This window comes from Oncorhynchus masou, chromosome 5, assembly GCF_036934945.1.
Source record: "Oncorhynchus masou masou isolate Uvic2021 chromosome 5, UVic_Omas_1.1, whole genome shotgun sequence".
NCBI classification, from domain to species: domain Eukaryota; kingdom Metazoa; phylum Chordata; class Actinopteri; order Salmoniformes; family Salmonidae; genus Oncorhynchus; species Oncorhynchus masou.
In genome coordinates this window covers 50,660,688-50,687,041 of record NC_088216.1, presented here as the reverse complement: position 1 = coordinate 50,687,041, position 26,354 = coordinate 50,660,688, and the positions used below count along the sequence as shown (strand labels likewise).

The 26,354-nt window shown below is 42.8% G+C and overlaps 1 protein-coding gene across 8 annotated transcripts; it reads right to left on the bottom strand.

The window, feature by feature from the left end:
- Window positions 1-3,872: 3,872 nt before the first annotated feature.
- Window positions 3,873-25,863, bottom strand: LOC135539768 (sodium- and chloride-dependent GABA transporter 2-like). Of its 8 annotated transcripts, XM_064965878.1 has the most exons (18): window positions 25,655-25,863; window positions 25,455-25,540; window positions 24,622-24,736; window positions 21,476-21,588; window positions 17,627-17,835; window positions 14,840-14,974; window positions 13,575-13,715; window positions 13,119-13,209; window positions 12,847-12,979; window positions 12,601-12,735; window positions 12,095-12,198; window positions 11,816-11,940; window positions 11,511-11,623; window positions 11,201-11,338; window positions 10,765-10,867; window positions 7,817-7,917; window positions 5,526-5,696; window positions 3,873-4,927 (listed from the first exon to the last, which is right to left on the bottom strand). In XM_064965878.1, the coding sequence occupies exons 5-18, from the start codon at window positions 17,829-17,831 to the stop codon at window positions 4,766-4,768; spliced, it is 1,857 nt and encodes a 618-aa protein (XP_064821950.1). In that variant the 5' UTR covers window positions 17,832-17,835; window positions 21,476-21,588; window positions 24,622-24,736; window positions 25,455-25,540; window positions 25,655-25,863; the 3' UTR covers window positions 3,873-4,765. The 8 variants fall into 8 exon arrangements, with proteins under 8 accessions (XP_064821950.1, XP_064821949.1, XP_064821951.1 ...); XM_064965877.1 differs by lacking the exon at window positions 21,476-21,588; XM_064965879.1 differs by lacking the exon at window positions 24,622-24,736.
- Between the last annotated feature and the right edge of the window lie 491 nt (window positions 25,864-26,354).

The window sequence follows — 26,354 nt, the reverse complement described above, 5'->3', positions numbered from 1 at the left end:
AGAAACTATTACACTCGACGGAACGACTTGATTAGTGTAGTGTCAACATCGCAGCCACTGCCAGCTAGCCTACAAAGTCAACAACGCAGCCACTGCCAGCTAGCCTACTCCAGCAGTACTGTATCATTTCAATCATTTTAGTCAATAAGATTCTTGCTACGTAAGCTTAACTTTCTGAACATTCGAGACGTGCAGTCCACTTGTCATTCCAATCTCCTTTACATTAGCGTAGCCTCTTCTGTAGCCTGTCAACTATGTGTCTATCTATCCCTGTTCTCTCCTCTCTGCACAGACCATACAAACGCTCCACACCGCGTGGCCGCGGCCACCCTAATCTGGTGGTCCCAGCGCACACGACCCACGTGGAGTTCCAGGTCTCCGGTAGCCTCTGGAACTGCCGATCTGCGGCCAACAAGGCAGAGTTCATCTCAGCCTATGCCTCCCTCCAGTCCCTCGACTTCTTGGCACTGACGGAAACATGGATCACCACAGATAACACTGCTACTCCTACTGCTCTCTCTTCGTCCGCCCACGTGTTCTCGCACACCCCGAGAGCTTCTGGTCAGCGGGGTGGTGGCACCGGGATCCTCATCTCTCCCAAGTGGTCATTCTCTCTTTCCCCCCTTACCCATCTGTCTATCGCCTCCTTTGAATTCCATGCTGTCACAGTTACCAGCCCTTTCAAGCTTAACATCCTTATCATTTATCGCCCTCCAGGTTCCCTCGGAGAGTTCATCAATGAGCTTGATGCCTTGATAAGCTCCTTTCCTGAGGACGGCTCACCTCTCACAGTCCTGGGCGACTTTAACTCCCCACGTCTACCTTTGACTCATTCCTCTCTGCCTCCTTCTTTCCACTCCTCTCCTCTTTGACCTCACCCTCTCACCTTCCCCCTACTCACAAGGCAGGCAATACGCCGACCTCATCTTTACTAGATGCTGTTCTTCCACTAACCTCCTTGCAACTCCCCTCCAAGTCTCCGACCACTACCTTGTATCCTTTTCCCTCTCGCTCTCATCCAACACTTCCCACACTGCCCCTACTCGGATGGTATCGCGCCGTCCCAACCTTCGCTCTCTCTCCCCCGCTACTCTCTCCTCTTCCATCCTATCATCTCTTCCCTCTGCTCATACCTTCTCCAACCTATCTCCTGATTCTGCCTCCTCAACCCTCCTCTCTTCCCTTTCTGCATCCTTTGACTCTCTATGTCCCCTATCCTCCAGGCCGGCTCGGTCCTCCCCTCCCGCTCCGTGGCTCGACGACTCATTGCGAGCTCACAGAACAGAGCTCCGGGCAGCCGAGCGGAAATGGAGGAAAACCCGCCTCCCTGCGGACCTGGCATCCTTTCACTCCCTCCTCTCTACATTTTCCTCCTCTGTCTCTGCTGCTAAAGCCACTTTCTACCACTCTAAATTCCAAGCATCTGCCTCTAACCCTAGGAAGCTCTTGCCACCTTCTCCTCCCTCCTGAATCCTCCTCCGCCCCCTCCTCCCTCTCTGCAGATGACTTCGTCAACCATTTTGGAAAAGAAGGTCGACGACATCCGATCCTCGTTTGCTAAGTCAAACGACACCGCTGGTTCTGCTCACACTGCCCTACCCTGTGCTCTGACCTCTTTCTCCCCTCTCTCTCCAGATGAAATCTCGCTTCTTGTGACGGCCGGCCGCCCAACAACCTGCCCGCTTGACCCTATCCCCTCCTCTCTTCTCCAGACCATTTCCGGAGACCTTCTGCCTTACCTCACCCGCTCATCAACTCATCCCTGACCGCTGGCTACGTCCCTTCCGTCTTCAAGAGCGAGAGTTGCACCCCTTCTGAAAAAACCTACACTCGATCCCTCCGATGTCAACAACTACAGACCAGTATCCCTTCTTTCTTTTCTCTCCAAAACTCTTGAACGTGCCGTCCTTGGCCAGCTCTCCCGCTATCTCTCTCAGAATGACCTTCTTGATCCAAATCAGTCAGGTTTCAAGACTAGTCATTCAACTGAGACTGCTCTTCTCTGTATCACGGAGGCGCTCCGCACTGCTAAAGCTAACTCTCTCTCCTCTGCTCTCATCCTTCTAGAACTATCGGCTGCCTTCGATACTGTGAACCATCAGATCCTCCTCTCCACCCTCTCCGAGTTGGGCATCTCCGGCGCGGCCCACGCTTGGATTGCGTCCTACCTGACAGGTCGCTCCTACCAGGTGGCGTGGCGAGAATCTGTCTCCTCGCCACGCGCTCTCACCACTGGTGTCCCCCAGGGCTCTGTTCTAGGCCCTCTCCTATTCTCGCTATACACCAAGTCACTTGGCTCTGTCATAACCTCACATGGTCTCTCCCTATCATTGCTATGCAGACGACACACAATTAATCTTCTCCTTTCCCCCTTCTGATGACCAGGTGGCGAATCGCATCTCTGCATGTCTGGCAGACATATCAGTGTGGATGACGGATCACCACCTCAAGCTGAACCTCGGCAAGACGGAGCTGCTCTTCCTCCCGGGGAAGGACTGCCCGTTCCATGATCTCGCCATCACGGTTGACAACTCCATTGTTTCCTCCTCCCAGAGCGCTAAGAACCTTGGCGTGATACTGGACAACACCCTGTCATTCTCAACCAACATCATGGCGGTGGCCCGTTCCTGTAGGTTCATGCTCTACAACATCCGCAGAGTACGACCCTGCCTCACACAGGAAGCGGCGCAGGTCCTAATCCAGGCACTTGTCATCTCCCGTCTGGATTACTGCAACTCGCTGTTGGCTGGGCTCCCTGCCTGTGCCATTAAACCCCTACAACTCATCCAGAACGTCGCAGCCCGTCTGGTGTTCAACCTTCCCAAGTTCTCTCACGTCACCCCGCTCCTCCGCTCTCTCCACTGGCTTCCAGTTGAAGCTCGCATCCGCTACAAGACCATGGTGCTTGCCTACGGAGCTGTGAGGGGAACGGCACCGCAGTACCTCCAGGCTCTGATCAGGCCCTACACCCAAACAAGGGCACTGCGTTCATCCACCTCTGGCCTGCTCGCCTCCCTACCACTATGGAAGTACAGTTCCCGCTCAGCCCAGTCAAAACTGTTCGCTGCTCTGGCCCCCCAATGGTGGAACAAACTCCCTCACGACGCCAGGACAGCGGAGTCAATCACCACCTTCCGGAGACACCTGAAACCCCACCTCTTCAAGGAATACCTAGGATAGGATAAGTAATCCTTCTCACCCCCCCTTAAATGATTTAGATGCACTATTGTAAAGTGGCTGTTCCACTGGATGTCAGAAGGTGAATTCACCAATTTGTAAGTCGCTCTGGATAAGAGCGTCTGCTAAATGACTTAAATGTAAATGTAATGTAATGTAAATGTCAGCAATCAGAGCCATTTGTACACTGTAATACAGACCATAATAAGTCATTAAAGGATGAATATAGATATTGTACAAATAACTGTCTAAAGCTACTAGTATTTATTTTTCATATCAGGGTAAATTCACCACAAATGCAGGTGGGGTGTGCTCTGTGTTGGTTTAGCCTGAACTGGCAGTTAATGATAACTGCTGTTAACTACTGGTCTTATCTGTAACTCATAGAAGGGCATTGTTCGTGTATTCGTCTTCAGTTCAGCTATCGAAAACTCTGTACCCTGTGGGGAAAACGTATTTACAGTCCGTGAATGACGATGTCAATTACCTCAGAGTAGGAGCGCTTATCTAGGTTCAGTTTAGCCTTTGCTATGATCCTAGATCATCACTTCTACTCTAGGATGCTTTATGAATATGGGCCCAGGTCTCAGATGAATATTAGGTCTGAATATCGTAAGAGATTTCTGCAGCGAATTACACTTTTCATTTAAAGTACTCCAAAGAATAAGGGTGGAAAAATAAGATAAATCATGGCACAAGGTTTGATGAGTTTATTGATATTGGCATCAAATCCTATCACAGTATTTTACAGTGTTTCTACTATATATGCATTGTCGTGTCTTTACTATCATTAAATTAAGACTTCGTTTTTATCAAAGATTCTCTGCAATTAGTTTTACATGATCAAACTGACCGGCATCGCGGCAGCATCTACACAATCCCTTATAATTTACCATCGATATATTTTCACAAATGTCAAACTTCAAAGTCTTAAGAAATTACATAGTAGTAGAAAAAAAATGTCGGATTATTAAACCCACCCAAATCAAAGATAAAATGTTTCTTTAAAAAAATGGTTTGTTCACTTATATATACAGACCCCAGGACCAATAGCATGACCGTCATGTTTTGTTTCCACCATGATGTGTGACACATGTTTGATCCATTAATTCATTACTCTGCCATGACCACAGTCCTGGTTAAAGGACAACTTCAAAGGTCCATATTTTGTGCCGGACCTTACTCAATATCTCACTTCAGATGCTTTCTCTGCATTCTGTCACGAGACAGAAAGATTGACCTGTAATTCTAATCATTCTAGGTAGGGTTTTCTGGACCAAACAGAATGACCGCATATCTCTTTTCACTTTCCAGAACCAGTGCTTCTATGTCTCATCAGCACTACATACAGGAAACAGCGTGTGTTTGGAAACACTTGCCCACATCTCCCTCCCAAGAAAAAGGCATGGGGTGGATTATGTTCTGTACTATACTTTTCTAAGCCTCTGAGACCAAGCGAAGGTCACATTTGTCTCTGTTACACAACAGGAAGTATTTGTATTGTTTATGTCAGGACCTTGAGTGACTGGCTGAACCTGCTTATCTCTAGTCCTATAAGGAGGGTAGCTGAGAGAGGGGGCCAGTGTCTCTACAGGGGGCCAGTGTCTCTGTCTAAGAGGTTGTGGCCCCAGGCTGGTATCTCCGTGTCTCCCAGGGGTCTGTCGTGCTCTGACTGCTTGGCCAGGAGGGAATTCTTCTGAGCTTTGGTCATGGGGAGATCCTCTGACGGCGTGGTGAGGATGGACAGTCTCTGAGGAATCAATAAAGAGGACAGAGGAGCATTTTAAAGAAAGACCACCAAAGGACTGAGACATAAAATAACTGGTGATGTTTGCAGAGCATTGATTGTTTGACTTCTTTTCTTAGTTGGTAGAAGAAACATCATCATCAGTGTGTATTGGGGAGTAAATGGGGTTTGGGTAATGGATCTGATCATTGTAGAAATAGAGACATAACTAGCGGTAACACAAATGGTACCTGCCAACTTTTAAAAGATCTGAAGTATGGAATTGATAGTGAGAAATGAACCATGGCCTCTCATGACCATTGCTCCACCTTTGGAGAATGTACTCAAAGACTTGCTTTTGGACCACTTTGAGGTGCTTCTCTGTTTTGAAACTCTTGCTTGACTTGGGCTGAGACAGTTGCCGGTACTCATGTTTGGTGCCAGAACTGTTTACATTTAGGTGCAGGAGCTCCACAATACTTTTGAGATAATATTGTAAAAGAGGAACAGGAGCTCAAACTGTTAAACATTTTAGTTGCCGGTACTCCGCTCCGGAGAGATCCTGCCCAAGTCAAGCAATGTGAAACTCTACAGAAACATAATAAATGATGTCCCTATTTACCTGTCGCAGTGTACCAGGAGTGACGCTCACGATGTAAACCATCCATAGAGGAACCATGAGGGTGGAGGAGAGAGTGAACCACCAGCCAACGGCGGAACCCCACCAAGGATACTGAAAGGTGTTGTTGAACTTCAGCGGAGTAAACTTTATCAAGGAGAAGACAAATGTAGCCTAGAACAAAAGATATGGAGGTTGTATAATAAACATGAAAGAACACAATGTATTTTCTGATAGCATTGTACTAATTATAACATATTAGGGTAACAGTGAGGGTTGAGTGAAGACAGAGATGAACAAGATAAGGTTAAGAACAAGGTTATGGTTTCTCCAGAACATTTTGGTCAGGCTTCTGGTGGAGCATTTATAATGGTCTAATAAAAAGCATGAGCTGGTGCACACCCAATACGTTCCCCCTGTTGATGCTTGTCATGCATTATAGTTGAAACAAAAGATTACATGTAACAAACATTTTATGAAATTGGAAACAATTAAATACACATTACTAGTAATAAGTTTGAACACACCTAGTCATTCAAGATTTTTACTTTATTTTTACTATTGTCTACATTGTAGAATAATAGTGAAAACATCAAAACTGTGAAATAACATATATACGGAATAATGTAGTAACCACAAAAGTGTTAAACATATCAAAATATATTTTATATTTGAGGTTCTTTAAATTATTCACCCTTTGCCTTGATGACAGCTTTGCAAGCTCTTGGCATTCTCTCTATCCCCTTTATGGAGTAGTTACCGGGAATGCATTTGAACTAACAGGTGTGCCTTGTTAAAAGTTAACATGTGGAATTAATGCGTTTGAACCAATCAGTTGTGTTGTGACAAGGTAGGGGGGGTATACAGAAGATAGCCCTATTTGGTAAAAGACCAAGTCCATAAGATTGCAAGAACCGCTCAAATAAGCAGAGAGAAATGACAGTCCATCATTACTTCAAGACATGAAGGTAAGACATTGCGAAACATTTCAAGAACTTTGAAAGTTTCTTTGAATGCAGTTGCAAAAAACATCAAGCGCTATGATGAAACTGGCTCTCATGAAGACCGCCACAGGAATGGAAGACCCAGAGTTACCTCTGCTGCAGAGGACAAGTTCATTAGATTTAACTGCACCTCAGATTGCAGCCCAAATAAATGCTTCACAGAGTTCAATTAACAGACACAGCTCAACATCAACTGTTCAGAGGAGACTGCTTGAATCAGGCCTTCATGGTCAAATTGTTTTTTAAAAACTACTAAAGGACACCAATATGAAGAAGAGACTTGATTGGGCCAAGAAACACGAGCAATAGACATTAGACCAGTGGAAATCTGTTCTTTAGTCTGATGAGTCCAAATGTGAGATTATTGGTTCCTACCGCTATGTCTTTGTGAGATGCAGAATAGGTGAATTGATGATCTCCGCATGTGTGGTTCCCACCGTGAAGCATGGAGGAGGTGAGATGGTGTGTGTGTGTGGGGCAGGGGGCTTGGAAAAGCATTCCTCATGAAGCTGGTTGAGAGAATGCCTAGAGTTTGCAAAGCTGTCATCAAGGCAAAGGGTGGCTACTTTGAAGAATCTAAGACCAAAAATATATTTTGATTAGTTAACACTTTTTTTGGTTACTACATAATTCCGCATGTGTTATTTCATAGTTGTGATATCTTCACTATTATTCTACAATGTAGAAAATAGTAAAAAGGAAGAAAAACCCTTGAATGATGAGATGTGTTCCAACTTTTGTGTGCAACTGAATATGTGAAGTTAAATTAAACAGTAATGTATGTTAATGTTAATCCTATGCTTGTGCTAATGATAACAATGTTTAATATATTCAATATTTAGTAAACTATTGTCTCCTAATAGTTTCACTCCTAATCAACCTAGTAATTATAACACACCCCTCACTATTGTCATTAGTTGCACTAATTGCACTGTTTTGTCTACATAACCTGGTTCAGGCATTCATGACATTACCCTGAAGAAGGAACAATGATGTCGAAACGTTGGTGGTTTACCCAATAAATTACAGTGAGATTATACATAGAGTGTGCGACTTTCTTTGTTTTTATAGAAGCATTTATAATGAACATAAAGTTAGGATTATCTACTTTACATAGGTTACACATATACTTCAAATTGAAGCCTATCTATATGTATTGCAAAATAAACTTTTGGTTTTCTGTAAATCACTTTTATTACTGTGACATCAACGTCATGTTTACAATAACTATAATTGGAAAAAGAACATTCATTTGCTGTTGACAGTGTGGTGTAAATAAATAAAACTTACAGTGCAGATTACTGGAGTGAAATACTTCAAACAGTACTTAATGATGGGTAATGGTCGATAACCGATCATGTCCTCTATATTATCGTACAGACGGTCTGCACCTGTGGAGTAAACATATCAACAGGGACTCAAACAGCAGTCAATAAAAGTGTTTGGTCAGTTGGTCTGTCAAATACACAGGTAAACATTCTCAAACCACCAAGTAACAGACAGGTTCAAACAATTTGCAGATTAGGAAACCTGGACAACAGCTCTAACCAGGGTTCCCCAAACTCGGTCCTGTGCCCCCCACAGCTGATTCAAATCACCAACTCATCATCAAGCTTTTATTATTTGATTCAATCGAATTAATATAAAAAGAGAATGGTGTCACGTATACTCCCTCTCCGGTGCTCTAGGTCACCAAGCTGCTCATCATTACGCACACCTGTCACCATCGTTATGCGCACCAGCGCCTCATCAGACTCACCTGGACTTCATCACCTTCCTGATTACCTTCCCTATATCTGTCACTTCTTTTGGTTTCTTCCCCAGGCATTAGTGTTTCTGTTCCAGTGTTCCCGCGCATCATTCAGGTCGTCAGGTTCCTGCACCTCTTCCGGCTCGTCATGTTCCCGCGCCTCTTCCGGCTCGTCGGGTTCCTGCGCCTCTTCCGGCTCGTCAGGTTCCCACACTTCTTCCGGCTCGTCAGGTTCCCGTACTTCTTCCGGCTCGTCAGGTTCCCGCCCTCTTCCGGCGAATCCGAGATCCGCGCCTCTTCCGGCTCGTAGGGTTCCCGCTCCTCTTCCGGCTCGACAGGTTCCTGTGACTCAGCAGAGACGACCGGTCCGCTCTTGGTCACCGAGATCGTCCTTTTGGTCAGTGTCCTGCAGCTGAAGCCGTGCGTCAGGGAGAGGGTACTGTCACATATACTCGGCGCTCTAAGTCACCAGGCTACTCATTATTACACACACTTGTCACCTGGACTTAATCACCTTCCTGACTCCTGAACAGCTAATTGAAGGGCTACCCAGACCCCTCTTTTATGCTGCTGTTACTCTGTAAATATTCTATGCATAGCCACGTTAACTCTACCTACATGTACTGTACATATTACCTCAATGGTGCCCCCGCACATTGACTCAGAACCGGCTGCCCCTGTATATAGCCTTGCTTGATATTTTACTGCTGTTGTTTAATTATTGGTTACTTCTATTTTCTATTTTTACTTATCCATATTTTAATTAACACTTATCTGCAAGTAATCTGCAAGTAAGCATTTCACTGTGTCACACTCTGATCTTTCACCTGTCCTTGTGATTGTCTCCACCCGCTCCAGATGTTGCTTGTTTTCCCCAGTGTGTTTATCTCTGTGTTTCCTGTCTCTCTGTGCCAGTTCGTCTTGTATGTCCAAGTCAACCCGCATGTTTTTTCCATGGGTTTTCTATTCTCTTTTTGCTAGTCCTCACAGTTTTGACCCTTGCCTGTTTCTGGACTTTGCAACCGCCTGCCTGACCATTCTGCCTGCCTTGACCTCGAGCCTGCCTGCCACTCTGTACCTCCTGAACTTTGAACTGGTTTTGACCTTTTGCCTGTCCACGACCATTCTCTTGCCTACCCCTTTTTGGATCAATTAACATCTAATACTCCAACCATCTGCCTCCTGTGTCTACGTCTGGGTTTTGCCTTGTGCCCTGATTGTAAGTTCTACCTGCTGTATTCAGCGCATGTATCAAATTTGATTTGATTACTATCCTTATATCTGTCACTCCCTTTGGTTCCATCCCCAGGTGTTATTGTTTCTGTTCCGGTGTTCATGTCTGTATGCTACCATCTTTCTTGTTTTCTTCTATGTTCATTTAGTTATTAAATTCACTCCCTGAACTTGCTACCTGACTCACAGCGTACATGTTACAACCAGAACCTGTGATGTGAACAATCAAGGACTTGGGACTATAAGGTTGTATCTGCAAAATGTATAGTTGAGATAATGAGTATTTTTAAGTACCAGATCTCAGAATCGTTTTGTGATGTCCTCCTGTTTTCAAGTATATCCCCTTACTTATGTACAATTATTTGTTATTGACAACCCAGCATTGTGTGATTGGATTGCATATAGAACCTTAAAGCACCAAGTTAAAAGGTGTTGGCATAGATAGAACTTCCGGATTTCTTTCTTTCATTGTAAATGTTATTTTTCAAAAACCTGACTCATCTCACACGTAAAGGACCACCTAAAGAGCAACTCTATGTGAATAACTCATTTTTGAACAACATGTCAGAACCTTATAATCCCAAGGTAACGAGATGTTGTTTCACGTCAATGTCCAAAGTAGCAATGTGTGCAAGAGGAACAGCTTGGAAAACACCATAAACACCTTGAACAGAAACATCCTGAGGGAAGCTGACCTGCAATTAGGGTTTCTGTGATTGATTATCTGGGATTGATGGAATGGGGCCATGCAGTATCTTTTATTCCTTGTTATCAGGGATCGTTGGGATGATCCTACTCCATTGAAGTTGACATTTAAAATGGTTAAGGTAAGGGTTAAGGTTAAGGTTAGGGTTCAAGGTAGGGACGTCCCAAGGATCATATTTTACTATTATGTTTTCATAAGACCTACAATGATAGTGGTAAGTAGTGGTAACACCTAATAATAACTTACATGAAAATGCCTCAATAAACGTTTGTAATAAAATACAAGGTTTAGATAGCTGGCTAGACTAACTTACCTAGCCAACTATAACATGGTAGCTGACATGGGCTAATTGGGTGACTGTCAGTGACTGACATAACAAGAGGAAAACTGCGGATGCACTACCACATTTCAATATGTCACATAGTAGAATACACAATCTTAACTAACAGTAAGTTGAGACCCTGACTGACATTGAACAAAAGTGGTTGAGGGCCATAAATGGGAACTTATACTTAGCCCGGCCTACTCCCAGTGCCGTTTCTATCTCACCATAAACCCAGCTGATACACACTGACTGTAGTATAGCGAAGAGAAGCAGAGTCATCCCACTGCAGGCATAGTAATCAAACAGCTGGAAGATATACAGGCCTCCCTGCAAATAGAGGAGGGTTAGAAATAAAGTATAAGGTACAGTCTTACTGAGCACAACAATAAGACTATAATCTACCTCCAGAGTCTACAAAACACTCAGACAATGATCGTAGGTGTGTCCAGCAGCCCAATCGCTTACGGATGAGGTGGAATCTACCAACAATTCTGCGGAATGAGGAGGTATGTTGAAACACAGGGATACGTTGAAACAGATCACTTGGGAGGTGCATTATCCATCATGTATCTGGTTACTGTCATGATTGATCTAATAACGATGGCCTTGAAAATATATAATGTATATCCTATATAATGATGACTTCAAATGACCTCTCACCTCTGTGACCATGACCAGGCCGATGAAGAAGCTACCCACACTGATGATGATGAGGAGGATTTTACGCCGATGGCCAACCAGGAAGAAGGAGGGATACATGTCTGAGATGGCTGTCATCAAGGCCTCCAGACCTACAAACTGAAGGAGAGATGATGGGGTTCAGTGGAAACTCTCTTCTTTGAAATACTAGCTAATCATTCACAGTTTCACATCCATTAGTTTAGTGATGATTGTAGCAACTATTGTAGGTTATGTAATTATCCTTCACTAAGGAACTATTTTGTAGGCCTTCAGGACCACACTAACACACCTCACTGTCTAAACCCAGTAGGATTATCATGATGAAGAAGAAGATGGCCCAAAGCTGGGGTAATGGCATCATGGCCACGGCACGAGGGTAGGCGATGAATGCCAGGCCAGGACCTGTATGCAGCAATACAGGTAAACTCATTACTGAACTCTCAGCGGCAGAGGGAATAGTTAGATCCCTGAAATGCTAAGACACCTGTCTTGTAACAAAGCAGAACTTACAAGAATATTTTAAATTGTTTGTTTGTGCATTAAGTTGTTTATTCATGAATTCATTCATTCATATCTCACTGCTGCAACACTTACCTGATTCGGCCACTGTTGAGATGTCTGTCCCTTGTTCATAAGCCATGAAGCCCAGAACAGAGAAGATCGCAAAACCGGCCACAAAGCTGGTTCCACTGTTCAACAGGCACAGGTACACACAGTCCCTAAAAAGAGATTCACTTCCCTGTTAGTCACAACACAAAGGCATCCAAATGACCTACAATGTGGAGATCAACAAACTTTCCAAAACACGTTCTGCCAGCACATTTTATCTAGCAAGGCACATTTACTGTTTATGTACTTAATTCTTCCACTCACTTGTAACAGTTGTTGTCATACTTGTTGTAGCTGCCAAGAGCAGTCAGACAGCCGATGCAGATAGCATAGGAATAGAAGATTTGTGTTCCAGCATCCATCCACACCTGTGAGACACACCAGAGAGAGAGACACAATAGTCTTCATAGTTTCACAATTCCGATATACTAGTCTCATCCCAGGGTACTAGAGGTTAATGAAAATGGTACTTATTTCGACCTTTTAGCTGTAATAAGTCAACATAAAATATATTTGCTTTGAAATTCAGAGTAATTTTTTTTATGAGGTATTGATGTTGTAACAAATCTGATGCTCTTAAAATCACAAACTGTTGCACCAAGGGAGTCACGTTTCTTGTGCCAGTGGTAATGGTTGCTGCCCTCGGTCATGTTGACTAGGGCTCAAACACCGACAGAGACGTTACCATCTATCCCCAACAATCACTACAGTATGTACTGATAGTTTCTGTTACACCTGGACACAAATTATACAGTGAAGTGTGTTCCTACCTGTGGGTCAGTGAGGCGGGCTGGGTCTGGGTAGAGGTAGAACTTGATACCATCTATTGCCCCCGGCAGTGTGAGTCCACGGACCAGCAACACCACCAGCATCAGATAGGGGAAGGTGGCAGTGAAGTAGACCACCTGAGGGGAGGGGGACCAGACCAGCATTACATTCCCTCAGTCTATGACTCATCTTAACAACTCTACAGTATTCATGGTGTCATCAGGTTGAATGGCAGAGTCCCCCCTTACCTTCCCAGTAGACTTCACTCCTTTCCAGACACAGAAGTAACAGAGAATCCATGACAGTAGAAGACACAGAGCCAGCTCCCAGCGAACACTGCCTAGCTTGTTTGGACTGTCTGTGAGATTCAAAACTCTTCTCCTGAAAATAATATTTGAGTTACAATCTCACCACTTGCTTTTCACCTTTCTCTCTGCGCCTCCTAAGGCACATAGCCATGATTTCCATCTGTAAGGACTTAATAAGGAGTTGATAAATTGGAATGATTTTGTGTACTCACTCCCAGAACTCTCTCACTGGCGATGTTGCGTTTCCTGCTACTGTCCAATTGAGATGTCCCACTACTCTTCTGTCAAACTCCATGCAGGTTGCTGGTTAGGAGGAAATTACATAATAACAAGCATGTCTCATAACTCTCTGAATCTTTCCTGGATAAGGAGACATTTACCAAAATAAAACATTAATCAACCCACTTGTCAAAATCGGAATATCTCAGTTTGAAGTAATGTCCATAAATGTAAGATACTATCTATCATTTGGGCATGACAAAGGTATGTCAACGTCAACATGTCTACACACTGAAGTTAAACTGTTCCCAGATCTGTTTGTGCTCTTTGAAATGCCAACTCAATTCCTGTCCTTGTCAATCCAAACAGGTTTGCTATGACAATGAATGACAGGCAGTTGGTATGACAGCACAAGCAGACTGGCACTCAGGCTACACTGATATACATACCTGTGTTCCAGCTGTTTCTACAACTGGCCCAGGGGAGCTCAGAGCTGAATGAGGAGAAGAGGTAGAAGAAGGCCCAGGCTAGAATGATGATGTAATAGATGCTGGAATATAGAACTACCACCTGACTACCATACCCCAGTCCTGAGGAGGAAGATGAGGAGGAGGATATTTTATAGACAAACATGGAGGTGTAAATGTAAAACAAAGGGCTTCTTCTGAGAATTATATGTGACATATGTTCATTTCAATCACATTCTCAACCTAAAACCATAAAAAAACATTTAACTGTGTTTCTTTTTGACGTGGATTAGACTCCTTTCAAAGTCACCAGCCCCGATGAATAAGTTATGGTGGCATTCCAACAAGACAGACATTTGTGAATGTTTGAACGAAGGACAAGTGTCCTGAATGCACGTGTCATGTCACATTAAGGACTGCCACTTACTCTATCATGTAATAGCTCATGAATCACATTGTGATACTTGTGTAATACTGTTGATTAATCCAAGCTTCATTCAATAACTTTAATTAAATGTTTTGTTACTGTAATCCCTTTTTCATTTAAAAAAAGAATTAAATCAGGCCAGAAACAGACCAATCATTTTCCAAGCAATCTAAAATGTATCCTGATATTGTTTCAAACTGTTAAAGCAATGTGATTCAAATCATGGTGGATTGACTTTTACAAATACAACAGTGCAATATCATTTACAAAAGGAAAAGCCTGCATGTACTGTGCATATACTGTACCTATTATGGGTAATTGTCTTGCCCTATATGTCACCCTCAACCAGCACATTCTTGACAAAGGCTCCAGACAGAAACCTTGAGTCTATGTGCTGAATGCCAATTGAAATCATATTGACATTGCTTTGGATTACAGTGCAACTTTCTCAAGTTTGGATATTGCAGCTAGAAGTTTTCCCGAGCACAAATACAATAAACAGACAAAGTTTGGTCTGCAGTCACACTAAATGTTATATTTTCTTTTGCCACAGTTTACAGTACTATCAAATCTTTACTTTTCTGAAGGCTATAGCCTTTCTTCCTTCCAGCTATCAGGCTTTCATGTCTATTTCCCCAATATGGCATCCATCTTAGGAAGTAAGTGTTATCAAAGGTCAGACAAACACTGACAATTGAATCCCTAATATGGATGCAATACGTCAACAAGGCCCCTAGGATCAGATTAGCCTTTTAGATCATGATGACTAAGCTTATATGACAGAGGGGAACTGATTCTAGATCAGCAGTCTGATGTATACCTTCAAACAGGGGGCAGATCTTCCTCCAGCAGGTGATGCTGCCCTGCGTGGTGTACTGGCCCAAGGAGGTCTCCAGGAGAAAGAGTGGAATGCCACAGGTGAACAGAAAGAGCACATAAGGGATGAAGAACACCCCTTACGAACAACACAAGTTAAACCACAATTAAACATATGGCCCAAGACCATAACTTAATGTTTCACCTCACGTGATTATGGTTCACAAGACTAACATTTTTCACAGAAGCCATCTCTACCACCTCAACCCCCCCCCCTCACTTCAGTGCATTTATACCGTCCAGAGAAGGGAACGCAAGTATTTATATATATATTTTAGAGGTAGGAGCAGCTTCCTACGGTGTAATTGTCTGTATCATTTCTAATCCCCCATATATTTTTGGGGGTATTTATATAAATGGTTTTGGGGCGGCAGGGTAGCCTTGTGGTTAGTGTTGGAATAGTTGGAATCGAAAGGTTGCATGTTTGAATCCCCGAGCTGACAAGGTACAAATCTGTCATCTGTCTTAACTGACCTGCCGAGTTAAATAAAATAAAAATATATACATACATATAAATACCCATTCATATACATATCCTTTTTAGAATATATTTTCCTTTATTATTCCCAGCAAACCCTACCAACCCTCCCCTAATTGGACAAAACCAATCAATAATAACACTTAGGCTTCTACATGCTATATACATTTTACAGACACATTCTAATTTACAATAGTTATATTTTGTTTGTTTTTAGTCCTGGCCTTCCTCTATTTCTTTTTTTTCTTTTTTCTTTTTGATTTAACCCCTTTTTCTCCTCAATTGTTTTAGTAGCTACTATCTAGTCTCATCGCTACAACTCCTGTACCGGCTCAGGAGAGACGAAGATTGAAAGTCATGAGTCCTCCGATACAAAACCCAACCAAGCCGCACTGCTTCTTAACACAGCGTGCATCCAACCCGGAAGCCTGCCGCACCAATGTGTCGGAGGAAACACTGTGCACCTGGCAACCTTGGTTAGCGTGCACTGCAACTGACTCACCACAGGAGTCGCTGGTGCGCGATGAGACAAGGATATCCCTACCGGCCAAACCCTCCCTAACCCGGACGACGCTAGGCCAATTGTGCGTCACCCCACGGACCTCCCAGTCGTGGCCGGTTACGACAGAGGCTGGGCGACAAGCCAGAGTCTCTGATGGCTGCGCTGCAGTACAGCGCCCTTAACCACTGCGCCACCCGAACAAAAGAACAAAAGTTCTGAACCTATATACATTTTACAGACCCCATATGTTTTACATTTGTTATCTTGTTGTTATTATTCCCAACCTTCAGCTCCATTCAACCCTCCCATCTATCTCTTATCACCATCCACATTGGATTTCTATTTGCCATATATTTTTCAACTGTCCCGTGACGCTTCACAAAGTACTGAACCTTTCTATTCTCATAGTTTCTACAGATCGTAAATTAAAGATAACATTTTTTGCTAAAATTATTGATCGATTGACTATGATTTTTCAAATCAACAGGTATTGTTATCTGCAGCGTTAGATCAAGGTAAATGTTTCAATTCTTCTGCCATTCTTGAACCTGTGACCAAAAAAGAGCTACATATGGACAGTACCAAAATAAATTATCTAATGACTGCCTCCTCGCAGCAAAATCTGCAGAGCTGGGAAGATTGCATTCTCCATAAATTATATATAACATTCTATTCGTTGCAAGAATTTTGAATAATAATTTAAATTGAGAAATTAGAAGTTTTGAATCCGGCGTCATTTCAAATATTTAGCAATTTATAAGGCACAGTTTTCAATTTTGTGCTCCTTAAATGAAACTGGTATATATTTATATTTATCACAATTTTATTTAACTAATTTTGGTCTTTAATGCAGGGCCGACAGACAAGTTCCTTACTTGTTCCACTTCCACTTGCCGCTTCCATTTTTTAGGCAATGCTGCAATCACATGGCTGTAATTTTGGGTAGAGCAGACATTTGCATATGTCTGTGTTAGCTGCATGTGTGACATAACTCCACCAGCCATATTAATGATATAATTTACAAAGATGATACTTTTTTTACATTATCGAAAATAATGTTTTTTTTTATCAACTAGTATATTTGAGTTTAACCACAAGAACTCAAGTATTTGTTTGTGTGGCCAACGGACTTAGCTACCACCCGAAGTGTTGTTTGTTCATTTGGCATGTAAGTGTTAGGGATATTCTTGTGGGGTATCTGGGACACGTTCAGTAGCCTAACATCATTGAACATTGCAGATAGAAAGGCCATGAATAGAGTCGACCTGATTCCTAATTCTACATGTCAGAGAGACATGTTTTCTCCATAGCATATTTCTATCAGAGTGTAACAAAATGTTGTACAGTAGTGATGTGCATATCAGTATAGAGATTCTGGAAGCACCTAGAAGGTTTTGGTGCCTTTTGTGCACCAAGGCATGCACTGTTGTATTTATGATTGTGCCAGCCAGATAACATCTAGCCCTAGTGTGTAAATATCCCTATAATATTATAGCAACCACTGATATGTTTATATCAAGCCATGATTACACATCTCTTAATGATTATTCCATTACCGTCTTCTAATTGTGTGATTTCAATATTAGCCTAAGATATGAAAATAACAACTCTGTATTGTCTCCACCACAATGAAGTTAAATGAGGTGACTAGCTCTTTTGCATTGATAATGTAAAAGACAAAGGCTCACCTTGCCATATATTTAATGTGAGCTTAATTGTATGACCATATAAAGATGTGATGTGAGACTCACCTCCTCCATTTTTGTAGCACAGATATGGGAACCTCCATACATTCCCCAAGCCTATGATCTGTCCGGCCACAGCCAGGAGGAACTCCAGCTTGCTTGACCACTGCCCCCTGGTCTGGGTGCTTGGCACAGGGACAGGATGGACCAGACCCATCTCCTGCTGGGAAAGCATATTGAACCTCAAATTGGGATCATTATGCTTTTCCATAACACTGAGGAAGACAAAGACACAGTTGGTTTTATGCGGTGAACACGCGTTAATCTAGCATATTCTGTGTGTTATGAAGACAGTATAAGGACACACAGCTAACAGCTACATACTGTATGACCTGCTACATGAGAACAGCTATATTTGACCAGCTACATATGACCAGCTAGATGTGAATGCTACATATGACCAGCTACATATGACCAGCTACATATGAACAGCTACATATGAACAGCTACATATGACTAGCTACATATGACTAGCTACATATGAACAGCTAGGGTACATATGAACAGCTACATATGACTAGCTACATATGAACAGCTACATATGACTAGCTACATATGAACAGCTACATATGACTAGCTACATATGACTAGCTACATATGAACAGCTATGGTACATATGACTAGCTACATATGAACATCTACGGTACATATGACTAGCTACATATGAACAGCTACATATGAACATCTACGGTACATATGACCTGTCAAGAAAAATAAAAGTTCCAGTACATCAAAACATGAGTCACTTTCTTGCATGCTTTGGATAGATCTGCATTGCTTGCTGTTTGGGGTTTTATGCAGGGTTTCTCTATAGCACTTTGTGACATCTGCTGATGTGATTACATTTGATCGATTGATTGATTCGATAGCCTAGTGGTGAAGAGTGTTGGGCCAGTAATCGAATGTCTCTGGGTTGAATCCCCCAACAGATCAGGTGAAAAATGTGTCAATGTGCCCTTGAGCAAGGCACTTATCCCTAATTGCTCCTGTAAGTTGCAATGGATAAGAGCGTTTGCTAAAATATGAATGTACATATGAACAGCTTCATATGACCTGTTAAGAAAAAAAGGGGGGGAAAGGGAAGGTCCAGTGCAGCAAAACATGTGTAAGTGTATGTGCTACTGGTGTGGAGGTGCAGGAGAGCAGAGAGTTGTGATCAGGCACACACTTTATTCGGCAGAAGCAAACAACGGACGGACGCAACAGTGTCCAACAAACCTCCAGCCAAAGGCAAAAGTGCAAAGCGCGACAAAGTCCCAAACAAGCAAAAATGTTTAACAATAAACATACTCCGGGATAGTACCCGGGGAAAAACCAGCTCGGCGTGTCAATACAAAACATGTAACAAAACAATCCCACACAAAGACATGGGGGGAAAAAGAGGGATATACATATGCATATGTATATACATACATACAGTGCCTTGCGAAAGTATTCGGCCCCCTTGAACTTTGCGACCTTTTGCCACATTTCAGGCTTCAAACATAAAGATATAAAACTGTATTTTTTTGTGAAGAATCAACAACAAGTGGGACACAATCATGAAGTGGAATGACATTTATTGGATATTTCAAACTTTTTTAACAAGGAGGGGAGCTGAGCCCCTATTATTCAATCAATTTGATCTTTCTTTTGTCCAGCTCCTGTTATTACTTTGGATGTGCATAACCCCCCCCCTTCCAAAGGTAATTAGCGGGGCACTGTTAAAATGTACTGTTCTGAAGGCAAAATAAGCAACGTTGACATATAACAGTGGAATTAACTACTGTATTGTGCTCCATGTATTATTTTTGACAGTTTCTGTAATTTATCAGACATTCTTGTCCAAAGCAACGTACAGTAGTAAGTGAATACATTTTTGGACTGGTTAGTTGACCCTTTAACCCTGGCATTGCAAGCACCATGCTCTACCAACTGAGCTTCATGTGACAGTATGAAGACACATCGATTTTTATTCTTTAATGATCCTGAGAAAAGTCACGGTTCCCATACACTGATCCATACTAGGGTCTATTCTAGAAGTAGCCTGAGTATCGGGAGAAGCCTGATTATCTGGGAATAGCCAATAAAAGCAGACGTTTTGGCATTGGCCACACAAAGAGGGGAGATTCCAATTGAATCTGGTAATGTGAGGAGCCAGGGCAGCATCTCACTGCTTGGCAATATGTATGAATGTTCAAATTCCACACTGTTGTACCAGCCTTGTTGCATTAGAGTAGGAGGGGATCAGCACAGCTTGGTGGGACTAGTGTAATCCTGTCATCAATGTTGCCTTTGTGCCCTTGCCTAGTATCCCTGTGGGAGTAGGACACATACAATGGAAAATATGTGCTGCAGCTGCTGCTACCATTATGGTTATTTCTGAAAATAAACACCCTGTACCTATACAGTTATAAGAAGCACAAGTGCAAGGTCTGTTGCTAGGGCAATGTGTTCTAAATAGTTACATTTACCTTCACTATGTATGAGGAACTTCCTGGGCATTGCTAGGGCAATGTGTTCTAAATAGTTACCTTTTCCTTCACTATGTATGAGGAACTTCCTGGGCATTGCTAGGGCAATGTGTTCTAAATAGTTACCTTTACCTTCACTATGTATGAGGAACTTCCTGGGCATTGCTAGGGCAATGTGTTCTGAATAGTTACCTTTACCTTCACTATGTATGAGGAACTTCCTGGGCATTGCTAGGGCAATGTGTTCTAAATAGTTACCTTTACCTTCACTATGTATGAGGAACTTCCTGGACATTGCTAGGGCAATGTGTTCTAAATAGTTACCTTTACCTTCACTATGTATGAGGAACTTCCTGGACATTGCTAGGGCAATGTGTTCTATATAGTTACCTTTACCTTCACTATGTATGATGAACTTCTTGGGCATTGCTAGGGCAATGTGTTCTAAATAGTAACCTTTACCTTCACTATGTATGAGGAACTTCCTGGGCATGCATCAGTGTCACTACTGTGACACTACTAGACACCCAGTAGTCAACCTGCCAGAGCCAGGGCACAGTTTGTGATACTAAGAGTAGGTACTGACAGTATATCTTCGATAGTATAATATTGCTTGGTTCAATACAGTACACCCTTTTTTAAATGGATGACAGAGTCGATAGAGAAGACATGTAATGATTTATGGGAACCATAAAGATAAATATGGAGTGTTACTACAGCGAAATATCAAAGTTAATTAGTCAGTTTTTGGGCTATACTCAGCTTTGTCTAAGGGTAGGCTGTGCTTTGGCAAAGTAGGTGGGGTTGTATCCTACCTGGTGAGCCTTCACCGGGGGTTTGATGGAATAGCCTGGCAGCAGGTATCCTCGTGGTAAGGGTGTTGGGCCAGTAACAAAAAGGTTGCTCGATCAAGTCCTTGAGCTGACAAGGTTAAAAATCTGTTGTTCTGCAGTTAACCCGCTGTCATTGTAAATAAGAATTTTGTTCTTAACTGACTTGCCTAGTTAAATAAAATTTAAATTTAAATGTAAAAAATATGCCGGGGGGCTAGGGTCAGTCTGTCCTATCTGGTGAAATTTTCCTGTCTTATCTAGTATCCTGTGTGAACTCAAGTACGCTCCCTCTAATTCTCCCATCACTTTCTCTTTCTCTCCCTGTCTCTCTCTCTTTTTCTCTCTTCCTCTCTGAGGATCTGAGCCCTAGGAGCATGACTTAGGGCTACCTGGCCTTTAGGTTTTAGGTTTTAATTATTCACACCAAAAAAAAGAAGTGAAAGACAAAACAGTACACATAAAACATGATAAAAACAGTGTGCAGGTGAGGTTGGAAGCCCAATACCCCATAATGGCAAAGCGAAAACAGGTTTATAAACAGTTTTGCTAAATTATTAAAACAGAAATACCTTATTTACATAAGAATTCGGACCCTTTGCTATGAGACTCGAAATTGAACTCTGGTGCATCCTGTTTCCATTGATCATCCTTGAGATGTTTCTACAACTTGATTGGAGTCCACCTGTGGTAAATTCAATTGATTGGACATGATTTGGACATGAAGTGCCTTATATAGAAAGGCACACACCTATATACAGTGGGGCAAAAAAGTATTTAGTCAGCCACCAATTGTGCAAGTTCTCCCACTTAAAAAGATGAGAGAGGCCTGTAATTTTCATCATAGGTACACTTCAACTATGACAGACAAAATGAGGAAAAAAAATCCAGAAAATCATATTGTAGGATTTTTGATGAATTTATTTGCGAATTAAGGTGGAAAATAAGTATTTGGTCAATAAAAAAAGTTTATCTCAATACTTTGTTATATACCCTTTGTTGGCAATGACAGAGGTCAAACATTTTCACACACTGTTGCTGGTATTTTGGCCCATTCCTCCATGCAGATCTCCTCTAGAGCAGTGATGGTTTGGGGCTGTTGCTGGGCAACACGGACTTTCAACTCCCTCCAAAGATTTTCTATGGGGTTGAGATCTGGAGACTGGCAAGGCCACTCCAGGACCTTGAAATGCTTCTTACGAAGCCACTCCTTCGTTGCCCGGGCAGTGTGTTTGGGATAATTGTCATGCTGAAAGGCCCAGCCACGTTTCATCTTCAATGCCCTTGCTGATGGAAGGAGGTTTTCACTCAAAATCTCACGATACATGGCCCCATTCATTCTTTCCTTTACACGGATCAGTCATCCTGGTCCCTTTGCAGACAAACAGCCCCAAAGCATGATGTTTCCACCCCCATGCTTCACAGTAGGTATGGTGTTCTTTGGATGCAACTCAGCATTCTTTGTCCTCCAAACACGACGAGTTGAGTTTTTACCAAAATGTTCTATTTTGGTTTCATCTGACCATATGACATTCTCCCAATCTTCTTCTGGGTCATCCAAATGCTCTCTAGCAAATTTCAGACGGACCTGGACATGTACTGGCTTAAGCAGGGGTCACGTCTAGCACTGCAGGATTTGAGTCCCTGGCGGCGTAGTGTGTTACTGATGGTAGGCTTTGTTACTTTGGTCCCAGGTCTCAGCAGGTCATTCTCTAGGTCCCCCCGTGTGGTTCTGGAATTTTTGCTCACCGTTCTTGTGATCATTTTGACCCCACGGGGTGAGATCTTGCATGGAGCCCCAGATCGAGGGAGATTATCAGTGGTCTTCAAAGCATATTAATCCAACTCAATCATCAAGTTTCCAGACGACACTACAGTGGTAAGCTTGATTACCAACAATGACGAGATGGCCTACAGGGAGGAGGTGAGGGCCCTCGGAGTGTGGTGTCAGGAAAATATCCTCACACTCAACGTCCACAAAACAAAGGAGATGATCGTGGACTTCAGGAAACAGCAGAGGGCGCACCCCCCTATCCACATCGATGGGACAGTAGTGGAGAAGGTGGAAAGTTCTAAGTTCCTACACATCACGGCATCCACCAACACATCCACCCACACAGACAGCATGGTGAAGAAGCTGCAACAGAGCCTCTTCAACATCAGGAGGCTGAAGAAATTTGGCTTGTCACTGAAAACGCTCACAAACTTTTACAGATGCACAATCGAAAGCATCCTGTCGGGCTGTATGACCACCTGGTACGGCAACTGCTCCACCCACAACCGTAAGGCTCTCTAGAGGGTAGTGAGGTCTGCACAACGCATCACCGGGGGAAAACTACCTGCCCACCAGGACACCTCCCAATGTCACAGGAAGGCTAAAAAGATCATCAAGGACAACAACCACCTGAGCTACTGCCTGTTCACCCTGCTATAATCCAGAAGGCGAGTTCAGTACAGGGACATCAAAGCTGGGACTGAGAGACTGAAAAACAGCTTCTATCTCAAGGCCATCAGACTGTTAAACAGCCATCACTAACATTGAGTGGCTGCTGCCAACATACTGACTCAAATCTCTAGCCACTTTAACAGTAAAAAATTGGATGTAATAAATGTATCACTAGTCACTTTTAACAATGCCACTTTATATAACGTTTACATACCCTACATTACTCATCTCATATGTATATACTGTACTCTATACCATCTACTGCATCTTGTCTATGCCGTTCGGCCATCGCTCGCCCATATATTATATGTACTGTACATATTCTTATTCATTCCTTTACACTTGTGTGTATAAGGTAGTTGTTGTGAAATTGTTAGATTACTTGTTAGATATTACTGCATGGTTGGAACTAGAAGCACACGCATTTCGCTACACTCGCATTAACATCCGCTAACCATGTGTATGTGACCAATAAAATGTGATTTGATTTGAAGATTTACCTCTTTGGCTTGAATGCCAAGCGTCACATCTAGAGGGAACCTGGCACCATACCTACGGTGAAGCATGGTGGGGGTGTTTTACAGCGGCAGGGACGGGGAGACTAGTCAGGATTGAGAAAAAATGAACAGAGCAAAGTAACAAGGGATCCTTGATGAAAAACTGTTACAGAGCGCTCAGGACCACAAACTGGGGTGAAAATTCACCCTCGGACAGCGACCCAAAACACACAACCAAAACAACGCAGGAGTGGCTTCGGGACATGTCTCTGAATGTCCTTGAGCGGCCCAGCCAGAGCCCGGACTTGAACCTATCGAACATCTGTGCAGCAGAGAAGATGGTAGCCAAACAGGTGTGCCAAGCCTGCAGCATCATACCCAAAAATACTCAAGGCTGTAATGGCTGCCAAAGTTGCTTCAGGAAAGTACTGAGCAAAGGGTCTGAATTATTTAGTAAGTGTGATATTTCAGTTGTTTTTATTTTGAATAAATTAACAAACATGTCTAAAAACCTGTTTTTGCTTTCTCATTATGGGGTATTGTGTGTAGATCGATGAGGGGAAAAAACTATTTAATCGCTTTTAGAATGAGGCTGTAAACTAACAAAATGTGGAAAAAGTCATGGGGTCTGAATACTTTCCTAAGACACTGTATATGAAAACCCCACCACTAATATAAGTACAAAAAAATGTTTGTTCAATCTGTTAAACAAAGCATATTAATTATAATTGTACATGATATACTCAGTATACATGAAAAAAACATGAACCCTGACCTGTTAACCGGATGTGATACCGTGTCCTGGACCTGCTGTTTTCGACCCTCTCTCTCCTTCTCCCCTCCGCTCTCTCTCTCTACCGCAACTGCTGTCTCGAACTCTGAATGCTTGGCTATGACAAACCAACTGACATTTAGTTAATAGGTGATGACCTGTTGCATCCTCTACAACCACTGTGATTATTATTTGACCCTGCTGGTCATCTATGAATGGTTGAACATCTTGAAGAACCCTCTGGCCTTAATGGCCATGTACTCTTGTAATCTCCACCCGGCACAGCCAGAAAAGGACTAGCCTCCCCTCAGAGCCTGGTTCCTCTCTAGGTTTCTTCCTAGGCTCATGCCTTTCTTGGGAGTTTTTCCTAGCCACCGTGCTTCTACATCTGCATTGCTTGCTGTTTGGGGTTTTAGGCAGGGTAGGTACATCTGCTGATGTAAAAAGGGCTTTAAAAATAAATTATATTTTCTAGGTTCATTGTGCATGTCTGAGTCGTCTCTGTTTAATATTTTAGCATACTGTAGTGTTTATTTTTTATCTCTTAAGGTTTATAGCTTGAATTGTGAAAATAATATCTACCTCAACATCCAGTAATTCTGCTTTCAAATCGAAAGAATGCGAAAAGAGGACTTCTACATTTATTAGACTTGCCTGTATAGTTACACAAAACAGGAAGACACTACTGCTCTCACTGGCACTGCTGAGCCTCCAGTCTGTAACCTTTGGCCTACATTCAGCGCCTGCAACAAGTGCTACTGACTGCAGATAGAGAGAGAGAGAGAGAGAGCGAGAGAGACAGCAGAGAAAGAGAAAGAGAGAGAGAGCTACCATACCACTGACTGAAGCCTCATGTCGATCTCTGTCTCTCTATACAACCAGGGAGATGACTAGGTGTTATCACAGCCCCCACCTGCCAAGTCTGCGGGATTTCAAATACAAAACAGTGATAAACAGTCTATATAAAAGGTTTCCTGATAGACACGGAAGAGACTAGAACGAGCAAGAGAGAGAGAGAGAGAGAGAGAGAGAGTACCTTAAGGATGAAGTTGTAGTTCTGAAGTCTGTTGTAGTAGTACACTTCTCCATTAAGGAAGACTTGTTCTTGTCCCTTTCATTGGAAGCAAACCGAGACCCTGCGTTTCTTCCTGTCAAATGCCCTTCCCAGAACTAACCATGAGTGAACCCATGTGGATAGTTTGTGTGTGTGTGTGTGTTCATGTGCCTGTGTGTGTGAGGCGGAGCTATTGAGCCGAGGTAACACTGGCTCCTTCATTGCAAGGAAGAGGAGGGGATTTGCTCTGTGAAAGCGGCAGTAGCAGGCGGGCTTCTTTTGAATGCTGCAGGGGCATTGATGTGTGGAATGTGAACAAATGAACTCGAAATTACGACTTTACAACGGATAGAGGAGAGGAGGGACAGAACTTGAACACTTAAATGAATAGGAAAAGGGGGCATAATAGTTCTTACAAAACGTTTGAAATGTAATGGAGAGTGATAATGTTACATCTAGTTTGACAGATATATATTTTGTATTACCTCATACCAAAGTCCACTGATTTCAAGAGTCTAAAATATGCTGTACATTTATGTAGTATTTCAACATATCAGCATGATCATCAATTGCTTGTTGTATGGACTGTGCCTAATGACTGTGGATGGAATCTAAAACTTCAGCCAATGAAATATGATATTAACAAGAGCATTCTGTCAAGAACTCTTAAGGGCCATAGTGG

What these genes read in the sequence shown, in the direction of transcription:
- LOC135539768 (XM_064965876.1), bottom strand. Translation starts at nt 25,707, where the DNA reads ATGGAGAAGTGTACTACTACAACAGACTTCAGAACTACAACTTCATCC. An exon ending in CCAGTGAGAGAGTTCTGGGA is followed by an intron (nt 12,980 to 13,118) that starts GTGAGTACACAA and finishes TATTATTTTCAG; the next exon opens with GAGAAGAGTTTTGAATCTCA. An exon ending in TCACTCCAGTAATCTGCACT is followed by an intron (nt 5,697 to 7,816) that starts GTAAGTTTTATT and finishes CTTTTGTTCTAG; the next exon opens with GCTACATTTGTCTTCTCCTT.